The sequence below is a fragment of the Festucalex cinctus genome, chromosome 5 (assembly GCF_051991245.1).
Source record: "Festucalex cinctus isolate MCC-2025b chromosome 5, RoL_Fcin_1.0, whole genome shotgun sequence".
In the NCBI taxonomy this organism is placed as follows: domain Eukaryota; kingdom Metazoa; phylum Chordata; class Actinopteri; order Syngnathiformes; family Syngnathidae; genus Festucalex; species Festucalex cinctus.
This window is the reverse complement of record NC_135415.1, coordinates 16,306,238-16,320,216: the sequence shown is the minus strand read 5'-3', so window position 1 is coordinate 16,320,216 and position 13,979 is coordinate 16,306,238. Positions and strand designations below refer to the sequence as shown.

Sequence of the window (13,979 nt, the reverse complement as noted above, 5' to 3'; positions counted from 1 at the left end):
ATTTATCATGTCAAGATACAATCGTTCTTTGATCCCACGAGGGGGAATTCAAGTCCACCAGGTGAAGACCTCAGACATAATGTGAATAAAACTATACTTTGTAACAATTTGCCCAAACATATCTTTACAATAGCCTTTTTATTTGACCATTTATGACTGAAACATTTGTAATTAGTAGATTAACACCTTAGCTGTTCATAATTGGAACTAGTGTTGTTCCGATACCGATACTAGTATCGGCCGAGGTGCCGATACTGCATTAAAACAGTGGTATCGGTATCGGTGACTACTCACAAGTAACATGCCGATACCGTTAATTCCAACGCTAATATGGGATTTTGGATGCAGCATCTTGTGTCTTGCTGGTGCACGACATTCACTGGTATGTGACATGTTCACTGCATGCCGATCTAAGATATCCTATTGGCCCTTGAATGCTCTGAACCAATGGCAGGACAGCTTTTTCATGTTGAGGAAAAAAAAAAACCTTAAGTAATAGGGGTGTGAATTGCCTAGTACCTGACGATTCGATTCGTGTCACGATTCACAGGTCACGATTCGATTCGATACCGATTAATCCCGATACGAATTTATAAGTCGATTGTTGCGATTTTTTTTCATTCAAATTTAGAAAATACTAATCAGTAAGCTTGTAGAGTGTAAGATTTATATGAAAATGTATTATTTATTTATCTGAAATTTCAGTCTTATAGAGGTTGTTTCATTTGTTTCATGTTTGAACAGCATTGAAATAAAATATTAAGGCTTAATGTTCCGTTCATATAACATTCTTCCATGCTTAAGGTGTGAATCCTAAAAAAAATAAAATAAATAAAATAAAAAAATAAATAAAAAAAAAATCGATTTTGCCTATTATTGAATCGATTCGAGAATCGCGCGATCAAGTATCGCGATATATCGCCGAATCGATTTTTTTTAACACCCCTAGTATACGATATGGTATCGGTATCGGCCGATACTGCAAAGCTGGGTATCGTATCGGTATCAGGAGGCAAAAAACGGTATCGGAACAACACTAATTGGAACTCCTGCAAGCCTCTGGCCAATAGTTTTCTGGCTGAATTCGGGTTTGAATTTCCCGCCCTCTGTCTGCAGATGTGATGTAATCTAAACATTTTGTACGTGAAGAAGGGTGTGTGCAGTTTCATTTTTTCGGCCACAGGAGGCAGTAGCGATTCAAGATTAAACTTTCTGCGTTCAGTAGCGTTAATGCTAACTGAGTGACTTTCTAACCGTAATACAACAGCAACACCAAGTGGTTAGCTTGTCTGCCTGATAGTTCTGACGTCTGGATTCGAGTATTGACTCTGGCCTTTAAAGTTTACATGTTCTCCCCCACATTTGCATGTGTTTTCAAAGTCTTCATTCACAAATCGCATGGATGCAGATAGAAGTTATTTAAAACTGTCAAGCAGTTGTTATGGATAGTGTTTCCTTTCATAGCAGGTGGTTATGCTTAAGATAATACCAGTTCCATAATATCCCTCTTTGAAACAACGCAACAAACGCTTCTGGTTTTGTGCTAAGTGTATCTCATTTTGCCAGACTTCCGACTATATTCTCAACAGAACCATCTTGTTCTTGTTATTGCCAGGGCCGTGAGGGAAACTAACCAACACTGCTAACTTCACAAGCGAGCTCATGTTTCTCAGATCCCTCATTAGTTTTGACCTTTCCGAGCCTTGCTAATCCATGTATGAAATTGTTTTAAAGCTGGCCAATGGCCTTCATTAAAGCGTGTTGCCTTGCCTGTTTCTATATGTCACAAGTGACTTTACTAGCTTGAGGAATATTGGCTTTGTAAGGGTCACTTGCACCCTTAATAAGACATTTTCTGGCCTGTCAGTATTTCACTCTATCACAGTTTTTACCTTCTGCTACTTAATAGCATTTAAATTACTGTTAATAGTTTATGGGACATTCATTAAAAATACAACATGAATACACCTGTTGTGACATCATTTTACATGTACTTATAAAAATGAAATATAAGCCATCTGACATCATTCTTTTCCAGGGATTTCAAGGACTTCCAGGATTGCCAGGAAAGTCAGGGAAGAGGGGTCCACGGGTGAGTGAAAAGAACACTTCAATCTCTCATCTTTGCATCTTGACAAATTAAATATTCCACTTGAAATTATTTATTTAATTTATTGTGGTATTTAACGTACAAAATCATTAACCAAATGAAGATTCGATTCGGGATCATAGTCAAAATCAAATCATAAATAGGAAAACAGTCTAATGTGTGAGAATTTCCTTGAAAACTCATTATCTGGCTCAGTCCGGTGTATGGCTTCCATTTGACTGTATGCACTCCCTACAAATGTCTTGACATGCTGAGGGACCTTCTTTGTCAATGGTGGGCATGTTGGCCAAGGACAAAGAGATTAGATTTTGAGTGCGTGGCCTTTATTTGCCTGTATGCACTCCCTAAAATGTTGGGGTATGCTTAGAGATCTCCTTAGTCAATGGTTGACAAATTGACCAAGGATGAACCTCATAAATGTTGGTGTGCATGGCCTCCATTTGCCTCTGTATGCACGCCCTCCACTGTTCAGGTATGCGGAGGAATTTGTCAATAGTTGACAACATGGGCCACAGAAAAATGTGTTTAATTTTTGTGTGTGTGGCCTCCATTTGCCTGTATGCACTCCCTAAAATGTTCGAGTGTGCTTCAGGATCTCCTTAGTCATTGGTTGACAAATTGGCCAAGGATGAACCTCTTAAATGTTGCTGTGTATGGCCTCCATTTGCCTGTATGCACTCCCTTCAATGTCTGAACATACTGAGGGATCTCCTTTGTCAATGGTTGGCTCTTTGACCAAGGACAAATGTATCAAATTTTAGTGTGTTTGCTCTCCATTTGCCCGTATGCACTCCCTATGATGTTTGGGCTTGCTAGATGACCTCCTTTGCACATGTGAACTAAGGAAGACTGTATTCAATTGTGGCGTGTATAGCCTCCATGTGCCTGTACGCACTCTCTGTGATGTCTGGGCATGCTGAGGGATTTCCTTTGTCAAGGTCAGGATGGTCAAGGAAGAACATTGTGTTTCGGAGCCGAATCTGAGAGGAGTGTTGATAGAATCAATTCATTGTTGTGGTTTGACTCACTATGTTGTCACTGGAACCACACGTGGCATCCAGAATCCAAAACCGATGGGCAAACAACTAACTAAGTCTGACTTAATTTAATCAGGAAAAAAAAAGGTGTGTTGGTCTTTGTGGAACTACTGAGTGACTTTTGAATCCTACATGTGGTAGGGGGGGTTGTATGAACTCCACCTGCCCATGAGACCGTGTTCTGTGGTGGGACCTCGGTGGTGCTGGGCTGTTGCAGCCCAATCCCTTTAAAGAGCAAAGAAAGAAGTCTTTGTCCTCATCATATTAAAGCGTTTAAAGACCCCGTCTGGAGATCAGCGGGTCGCTGCAGTTGCACACCAACCACTTTGAGGTTCATTCATCAGTCAGCACCGGAGACCCAAATGGAGGCCACACTGACACTCGGAGTATTTCATCACCATTTTCATGAAGCAGCAGACATTTCCACGGCTAGTTTCCATTATTAGATTAGAAAGAAATGGGCAAGATTAGAAATGATTACCTCACAGTTGCACAAAAAAAAGTCCAGTGTGATTAAAAAAAATGCTTTCATTAAGTGGTACAATCGTTACACTGAACTATCATCCATAAAGCTTCTATACCAACTGTTTTGTTTCACATTTACAAATGGATATTTTTCAAACTGAAAGCTGCTTTTTGGATTCAGGTCTTGATTGGCTACACAATTGTTCTCAAATTGCATTCATATACCCCCTGTATCGAGCTAAATATCAAATTGTCTTGTACGAGATGCACACCAAGTATAAACCAGTTTGATGTTGCTAATGATTTCTTGTTTATTAGAACTGAAATAACTGACCAGTTTGGGCTATAACATGAAGTAGTTACCACCGAATGTGGAAATAACACGTAATAATGTTTTCCATCAAAATTCTAATCATCAGTGTAAAATCCCAGTCAAGGTGTTAGTGGGTCTGTTGTGCACTAATGGCCCCTAAAAACAGTAGTGCCTCCTGTAAAAGTCATCGGCACACGTAGTAAATGTGCTTACAGTTTCGACTTGCAGGTGACCTCGTTCTGAAGGTGTCAGGTGTGTGTGTGTGTTTGGTTACCTGCAGGCACTCGTGTTTGATGTCTCTCCATTGCACGCTTGGTCATCAGTGGAGGCCGCTGCACAATCGGCAATTTGTTACCTCCCTTTGCCTGCTCTTTATCTGCCAATAATGACTTCCATACGTTTTAATCTGGAGCATAAAAAAGGGGGAATTCGCTGAAACAAAAAGAAGAAGGAAACTGTGGATGAGCTTCTGTTAAGTGTCTCCATATGTCCAGCGCCTGCAAGGGGGAAGAAGGTCCGAGCCTTTTTTTTTTTTTTGGAGTGGGGAATAGAGGCAAGGAGGCTCTTTTGACTTCTTTGACTTCTCCCCCACAAGCTGACAAGTGAAGTCAGATAAAAAACAGAGATGTGGAAAGGATCGCCCAGGTGGAATCTGATCCTTTTCTTTCACAACCTGACGGGCAGAAGATACAGTGGCTTCCTGTTCGGGCCTTTGAATAGATTTTAATGCTAAAGATTTTGCAATCTCAGCACTTCTTGAACACTAGGAGCCTTTATGGTGCTTTATTTTTCCATGCAGCCCTTCTTTGTAGTTTGCATGAATTTATGATCCCATCAGCGGTAAACTGTATTTTCACTTCTGCCCACCTGGTCTGACTCACTTTCACAAAAAAAGAAACATTTGGCGTGGATTTTCTCAAAGAATTACAACCAAGCAGGTTTTAAATCACATGCCTACAGTTTGTGGCACGAAGCCACTAGAGGAAGGGGGGGAGATGATGTGATGGATGAGTGGCCTTCACATCATGAGAACCCGTTTACCAGTGGAAAAGTGCAGGGGAAAGGAAAATAACCTACGTTTGCATGGTGCGGAGGCTGGAGAGACATGAAGGAGACACATGAGGGCTCGCAGAGCATCCAAATCCAAACACTGGGACCCAAGGGCCGTGCCCCGGATCTCAGACGGCGGCTGGAAAGAGAAGCATATATATGCACGCATGTTAGCAGTTATATAGTGGAACTTTAGGGGCCCATTCGGTGATACTAGACGATCTCTGATTTATTCTAAACAATTTTCCAATAGGAAACTATGGAGAGAAAAATAGAAATAATCAGTCTTACCATAAACCTTTATTAACTGTACATGTAACATTTGACATTGTTATGTTTATACAGTCTTCTGTTGCCGCAAACAGCGGCCATGACTTGTGTCTCGGAAAAGTAATCAATCTTAAAGGATCCAGTAGAGGTTCAACCCACTAACTTTGATTGACAGACCAAGTTTTTCTGCTGAAAAATGACATTCTAAAATTTAAAAAAGTAAAAAAATAAATAAAAAATAAATAAAAAAAAAAGTTTATTTTTTATTTTATAAAATTTTGAAAATGAAATTAAATTAAAAAAAAAGTAAAAATTTAAATTGACATTGTTAAATTAATAATTATGAAATATTTAATCATAGTGAAATAAGTACATATTAAAGAATAGTATGAACACATTCTTAATAATACTTCATTTTACAATTTGATGATCATGTTATATAATTGTCTGTTAATCAAAAGGATATTTATTTCAAACTGTCCTTTTTTTATTGAATGATACCACGTTTGGGCTTCCACAACAGGGCAGGTGTGAAGGTATCACAGGTATTCAGAAGGTATTCATTTGTCTTTATATTAGCATAAGCCTAACATATAAGACAGAAAACATTTATGTATAAAAATTCTGATATTGCTTGTGTTTGTTAAAAAAAATACATGGAAGGCAGACCTTAAAACAATCGCACAATAAATCACAATTGAAAATTGGTAGCAATTGGATTTTTGTTTTGTTTTTGTTTTGTTTGTTAGTTAATCACTCAGCTCTCTGAAAGCCAGTCAGAAAGTTCCTTTCCTAATCATGTTTCTGGCTTTAGGGTCCCATTGGTCCACATGGAAACCCCGGTCGACCCGGAACACCTGGATTGAAGGTATGGCATTGATAAGAGGATAAGAGCCTTGTGATTGAGTGGGAATTGGCTGGTCCAATCAGGTCAGATAAACTCCAGTTTCCACATAACCCTGAACAGCAAACTCAGTTTCGATAGTGGATGGTTGAAGATTCAGGTACTAATAATTAAGGATTCAAAGCTCAACATTACGGCCTTATAGATGCCCACCATGCAGCAAATCAATAAGAGGAACGAGCCATTTGCTACAGATTGGGGAAAAAGGGATCCTTGAGCAACAATCGGAAAAAAATCAACTGTTGATTAAACTTTCTTTTTTTTCATTAAATGTTGGCTAGAAGGCAATTTGAAGCGTTCTCCACAGTAATTTCTTTCCTACCAAAAATGTCCCATCCTGTTTAAAGCGAATTAGATAACTAACACATTTGAGTCATTACTTTAATGTGTCATTATGACAAATATGAACATCATGTGAAGGCAGCCTGGTGAAAATCAGTCCAACTTTAGAAAATGCCCAAATTGCAGAGGGATTGACCTTCTACCCTGGGGAACCTCACTCCAATCACTACCAGTCAGTCGATTGCGTAACTAAAATAATTATTTGCAGGCTGCAAATGGTCCCAAACCACAATTCATCAGCTGATGACTTCACTTTTCAGTTACTATCTGCCCGTTTTTGCGGCTAACTAATTACATCCTCATTGGTAGACCAAAATTACACAATAGAACAAAAAAAACAAAAAAAAAATCAATGAAGTGAATCCATTCCAGCTGAATATTTCTCAACTCCACATGATAAAAATCAGTGGTGAATTCATTGGAAAATGCAAAGCAATGCCTTTCAGCATTTATGCTAATGATCTTTGCATATGTGAAGCAAAAAGACGCCTCACAATCACACGAAGCTGCTGTTTTGGTCATCGTAAGATCACGTGTGTATTTTTGACGGGCCAATGAGGTCAAATCCTCCAAACTGAGCAACTCTTCTTGCCTATTAAAATAGTCTCTTGTTTCCTTTCGGGTGAAGCGAGCAGCTTTTACAATTTACAATTGCTTGACATCAGCAGCTTTGATTTGTTAAGAGAGCAGCTTGCTAAGAATAATATGTCAAAGTGATGTCACGGGGGAGTCGTGTTATGTTATACTTTCCTGGAATGAGAGGTGTTTTGATGTCAGGTAAATCTATTAAAAGGCGCTGGTTTTCCACCGCGTATGCCACTGTGGCCATTAACGTGCAGTCGAAGCACTTCGCAAGCAAATATTGTAAGCTAGCTGAGGTTTGTTTTGCGCACGTTATCTGATCTGGATGTAATGATGATAAATTGCAACAAGACGATGTTCAGTCACTCATTACTCTGACCATTACGTTGACATGGAGAGGAAAATTGAGATAAATAACGCCTGGAGGGTACAATTGGCTAAGTCGCCACATCTTGCGCTGAAAACTTTACATGATCCAGTGGAAATAAAAAACAACACTGATGTATGTACAGTATGTTGTTTCTCTTGGCTTGAGAGCCACTCGCCACACTTTTAAGCAATCAATCTGGAGAAAAATTCCCAAAGACACTTCATGGCCAAATCTTAGTCGATACGGACATGTAAAGGAAGCGATACGGCGTTAGTGTCAACTTGTTCCACCTTTGATTGGACTGCCAGGTTCAAGACGCCACATGACCTCCTTCAAAACGAGTCAACTTCCCCACCCAAGCCAGTGATGTCACGTTTTCCCCCACGGGGGCTCTCCTGCAAGTCGAAATGTGCAGGCCTTTTCCTCACTGTCGTGATTAGGCACCACACGCTGACCCAGAATGCACCCAATAGTCCCACTGCCCGAAAAGGGAGAAGAATGTTCCGCAAGTCACTCCTTGATGTAAACTGAGTTCCTGGAGGGCATAAATGGCCCGTACGCTCGTGTAAATACACCAACAAGAAGGATGATCTCATTACTTGCTGATAGTGTGAATGCAAACAAAGTGTCTCGGGGCCTTGGGAATGTGTGAGTGAGTGTTTTGGAGATGTAGAGAAAGTGCAGCGCGACGTATAAAACCTCCATTTTTCTTTTCAGGGAGAAAAAGGGGATCCTGGTCTATCTCTTGGTCAAGCACCGGAAGGACAAAAAGTATGTGGCGCCTTGGAAAAGGATTGTCCAAAATACACTACAGAGACACTAATAATCAATCAATCAATCAATCAATCAATCAATCAATCAATCAATCAATCAATCAGCATCTGCACTAGACCTCTTGGAGTCTTAATTCGTCTTACCAAAACATTTTGGACATTTTTACACTCATGCATGACAAATTTAAAGCATGCATGAATGAGTTTCGAAACCCTGACTTCAACCCCATCGAACACCTTTGGGATGAATGGACCAACATAATCAATGGCAGACCAATGTTTTCATCAAAGTTGCCGATAGCCAAGATTTGGAGTCGATATCCACTCATATATTTATGGCCGAAAATTGATCTACTGTATACCTAACACCAACATCCATTCATTTTGCCTCATTCACTGCCATTGACGAGTATACTTGTCAATTATGTTTTTTTCAACTTGGATGGGTGAGGGAGCATCTAATTCTGCTCCACTGTAAATGTCAAACTTGGAAGCAATGCTACTAATGCACAACAACTGTAGATATGATATCAACACAGTTTGAGTGTCCATGGGAGAAAATGTGCAAACTACTTTTTTTCTACTGTTGATTACTACTGCGGCACGGTAGTCGAGTGGTTAGCACGTCGGCTTCCCAGTTCTGAGGTCTCCGGTTCGAGTCCAGGCTCGGACCTTCCTGGGTGGAGTTTGCATGTTCTCCCCGTGTCCGCGTGGGTCTTCTCCGGGTACTCCGGTCTCCTCCCACATTCCAAAGACATGCATGGCAGGTTAATTGGGCGCTCCGAATTGTCCCTAGGTGTGCGTGTGAGTGTGAGTGTGGATGGTTGTTCGTCTCTGTGTGCCCTGCGATTGGTTGGCAACCAGTCCAGGGTGTCCCCCGCCTACTGCCCAGAGCCAGCTGAGATAGGCGCCAGCAGCCCCCGTGACCCTTGTGAGGAATAAGCGGTCAAGACAATGGATGGATGGATGGATGGATGATTATAAAAGAACGTGAAAAGGCAAAAAGGAGACTCTATTCTGTCATTCGGTAGATGTATAATTATGGAACACAATATAATGTAGGTGCTGAAAAACATAGGGTCACATTCTTTATCCTCTGTGAAAAATTACTACGCCCGATTGAGAACGTGTGACCCACTTTGTTGTTGCAGGGAGAGCCTGGTGTCAAAGGTCACGCTGGACCGCCCGGCCAACATGGGCGAAAGGTAGGGCGCATCTGTTCCGTCTCACAAATCTGTTTATGTTTGCGCATGCAGTTAAGTCTCGCAGGAAGGCATCTGTAACATGTTACGGGCCCATATGTGCGATATTGTGTCTTTGGAGCAGACATCTGAATATGAACTCTTCTTCCTCCTCATCCCTGCTCTGATCTGGAATGAATATTTCAGAGCCAAAAAAGTGGATGTTAGGCTGTTGCTTGGAACGTAAGGCAGGCATCCAGTAAGGAGCGCACCTGCGTTTTGGATTCACTGTAGTTTGTACATCTGCAAGTCAGATTCCAAGCGCCCGTTTGACGCGGCGACATTAGCATACGCTCACCCAAAGGAACTTCTCGGTCCACGTTTCTGCGCCGTCCTGCACGCTTTTGCTCACGCGTGCGTTTCTTTCCGTGTCACGTTGTCACAGTGATGATGATGATGATGAGCAGCGAACTCTTCTCCTCAAGACCTTGTGCTTTGCATTTTAGTGTTGGCCTCCTCCCTAAATCCTGCTATGCTGCTTTCTGGAATCACACAGCCCAAGTGATTTCCAATGCTAACCTTTCCCCACAGGTTATCCATTGATTTGTTTCCCAAACGGACAGCAAAGGAAGTTGTAAACACTGACACCTGCTTTCAGGCACTTGCATACTTGCGCTCCCTTTCGCTCAATATGCAACATACATTAGGAAGCATTGAGTTATGCTATGCTAACATACTGTTAATGGAATGGGGCAATGATAAAAATCAACAGTGTTGTCGCAATATTTCTGTATTAGTGCTATTAATATTAAAGACTTTTGTCTTAGGAATGGCAGGCTAAGCTAGCAAAGCTAACACATTACGGAAAACACCATAGACCAGCTAAAGGATTGTCACAGTATTAAGACCGTATAAGACACTGATAAACGGCACATCTACACAGACATTAACACAAGACATATATCGTTATACGTTGTGAAAAACAATTCATATTATTACAGCTTTCTGAAGCACTAAGAATAGTAATGATTCTTCTTCTGCCTGTATGACTGTATTATACTGCCCCACGGTGGCCAAAGTGGCACATCAAAAGAAGCGGCACAATGAACTGAAGGGTGAGATCGGAACTAATGAATGACATTGCCATTCCTTTAAGATACACAAACATCTCTAACACCTTTTTACAGACTTTGATCACTTTCCCTCTCCTCTCCAGTCAGAAGATACCATTCAACAGTTCAAAATGAAACCAAATAGTGTAATAGCTTTGGGCTCAACAATTGAACCTTCTATTTGCATACATACACTATTATTTGCACATATTTCGTATGTATTGGCCATCCATTTTCCATAGCGCTCCTCCTCGTTAGTGCCGCAAGTGAGTTGTAGCCTATCCCAGATGCTCCCCTAAAATTGGTCAGTTTCACTCTAACAACTATATAACCATCTAAATAAAAGCCACTCTGCATATGCACTGCCAAATCACCTAAGTGGGGCTCATTTGGCAGGCTATATTACCCCTAGAGCCAATGGTGGTCAACACAAAGAAATGAATGTGTCCTTTGCCTTAAAGCTGGACGGTTGAGCCCCACTAGCTCCAGGTGGAATATTATGACCATCCGAATAATGTGAATTGAAAACTTTTCACAGATGTTTTTTTTTTTTAATGTAGATTCTTAGAAGCAGCAAGAAAACCATATTGGGAGTGCGAATGCCAAAATTGTTGACATTCATCTGGCGGTATCGGCTTTCCTAGAAGGAACCCACCCTAAATGGACTTAGTCGTGGAGCAAAAGTATCTCCTGAGATCCACAGCAAATGGGGAGAGTGAATTATCATTGCTTTGATGTGCTGTTACGTGCACCGTTTCATGACTGATTAAATTAGAGCCAAGTTGCAAGAAAGCAGCAACAAGAAAAATCTCCCCTTTTTCAATGTGCGTGTCCGCTCCATGGGGATAAAGAATCCTTATCAATACACTCAAAGGTCACAGCAAGGTTAGGGAGTCTGCGAGAAAAGCACACTCACAGGACATGAATCATGGAACTGTACAGTATATCTAAATCAATGTGTTACGCAATCAAATAATGCGATATATCAATTCTCTGCATCTTTGAATATATGAAAAAAAGAAATATCTCTTCTTTCCTCATGAGTCATAGAACATGCAGTCATGGGAAAACGCTGATCCGCTTCCTGATCGTTTATGGTAATCTCTCGCTGGGCGTTGTCTGACAGTCTGGCTCAAGTCCGGACACATCTGGGTTAAACCTTTTCACGCGCGCTAATGCTGCAACTCCAAACAGCGTATTAAAATGCACTTTTTGCATCCAGTGAATTAAAGAGATGCGATCACCTTGGCTCAGCGCAAGGCCACCAGACACCTCATCGCACACAGCTGCATTCAACTAACTCCTTTACAAATCATCGGGGTCATATTCCTGCCTCGGGAGCCAAAACAGAAAAAAAAAAAAAAAACATTACTCAGCACTTTTTATTCAAATGTGGCAAAAAATTTCCATCAAATGCCCCTCATGTGGTTCATTGTGCTCACCCTGTCCATAGTCTGTCGATTATACTTGAATACATTAAGCCTATCCATCCATTTTCTATGTGCTAGCTTATTATATTCTGTGGTGAATTGGAGCCTCATCTCAACAATATAGGCTAAAGACTACACCCTGGATTGGTTGCCATTGCAGGGCACAAAACCATTCACAATCACATTCACATCATCACAGAGTAAAACAACAACAATTAGCTGAGAATTGTTTTTTCTTGTTTCCAAAAACATTTAAATCAGATTTAGGCGTGTGGTTCTAAAACTTTTACACCAACTACCACCTCAAAAAATACATTGCGATCCACGTACCACTATAATGACCTGCATTAAAATACTTTTAAATACTTTGTAATGTAGTAGGCTAAGTGGTCATTAAAACCTAAAAAGTATATATAACTGTAATTGTAAGACACTGTCACTTTATGCATTATTGAACATTAACACTGCTTCTTAAATGGGAAGTCAAGTCCAAAAAAATTATTTATAATAATATGTTGTATGTGCCCCACTTGTCTAAACACGGCATTCTGATTAATATTGCGTTTGTGGAATATGAATTCAACTTCAACTTTAATTAAGCAGCAAAATCCACCCATTTTCATCCACCCGCAGGTGGCGGCCATTTTGCCACTTGCTGTCAACTAAAAATGACATCACAGGTGTTCAAGGCTCAGGCAACGACCAATCATGACTCAGCTGTTTGTTGAACCTGAGCTATGATTGGTTGAGGTGTAACCATCAATCACATTTCACCTGTTTTTTGAGTATGAGATGTTTGCATGTTGAGCCATGATTGGTCATTACCTGATCCCTGAGCAACCGTGATGTCATTTTCAGTCGACAGCAAGTGGCAAAATGGCCGCTCCCTGAGATGGGTTAAAAACAAAGTAGACTTTCCTGCTTAATTCTTATTCCGTGTTTAGACTTGTGGGGCTGCGTAGAATATACTGTAAACAATTCTTTTGACGAGACTAGACTAGTTTCTTGTATTCGCACGTCAAAATGCTTGCTTTGTTTTTTTTTTGTTACCTTATACTTTACTGCAAAACTGATGTTTATGTTTATGTACAGCACTTTGTATACAGCAATGCCTGTTCTTAAAGCGCTTTATAAATAAAGTTGAGTTGAGTTTTGTGGATAACATAAAATGTCAATAATGTATTGTTTCCTCATGTACGGATCTCAAATAAGTATGTGTGTTTGTGTATTGGATTGCATTATTTTATGTCATCACGTTTAAATACATTGTGAGTTTGTGTAACTTTGAATGGGGAAATCCCCAAAACTCCTTACACAACAGAAATGACAGTAGAATTCCATCACTTGGCAAAGGTCACACTATGTAAAACGATGACCAAGCGCAGTTTCCATGACATATTTTTGCTGATTATGATTATGATTGTTATTTTTAATCTTTGGCTGACTGGCTGTCTCAATGCCAGAGAAAGCCCCTCAGTCTCTCCAGAGCATGTGAAGGTTGCCTGGGAGACAGTCAGCGCTGTAAAGTGACACTTGAGTAGAATATTCGCAGGGCTGGGGCCAGTATGTGTGATTTTTCCTTCTCTTGCCAGCTATGATGAGTATGGTGGACCACTGGAAAAGAAGCTCTTATGGCTTCGCTCTTTGTGGTGAAATAACACGCTCACAAATGTTATTTGCTGAGTACGCTATCCCTGTCAAAGGGGAAGTGGGCGCTTCACCAAGAGGGAATACGTTCTTAAAAAAAGAACATTCCATGGAAATAACTTCTTTTTTTTTAGCCTGTCGAACAAACTATTACTTGTTGTTGCCTGTTGTGTGGTCTGAAGACTCTTTGTAAGGACAAACAAAGCCCTTTTTCAAAGATTTCTTATTCTACGTGTTCTGCTGACTAATCTTGATTGCGGTTATTTGGCTTCTTCAGAAGACTCATTCTTTCCCTGATTTTTGGGCCACTCATTTCTAATTTACAGCACATTGCAAAAACATCACGCCTTTAGGCTTGACTGTGAATGAGGGCTACGTTTCCAATAAAGCGTG

At 40.6% G+C, this 13,979-nt stretch overlaps 1 protein-coding gene across 3 annotated transcripts in view; it reads left to right on the top strand.

Moving 5' to 3' along the window:
- LOC144019234 (uncharacterized) overlaps positions 1-13,979 on the top strand; it is a 55,122-nt gene that overhangs the window by 6,989 nt on the left and 34,154 nt on the right. For all 3 annotated transcript variants that reach the window (XM_077522167.1, XM_077522168.1, XM_077522166.1), the window contains 4 exons: positions 2,039-2,092; positions 6,060-6,113; positions 8,161-8,214; positions 9,368-9,421. In XM_077522167.1, the coding sequence (XP_077378293.1) occupies positions 2,039-2,092; positions 6,060-6,113; positions 8,161-8,214; positions 9,368-9,421 (216 nt within the window). The remainder of the gene's footprint in view (positions 1-2,038; positions 2,093-6,059; positions 6,114-8,160; positions 8,215-9,367; positions 9,422-13,979) is intronic.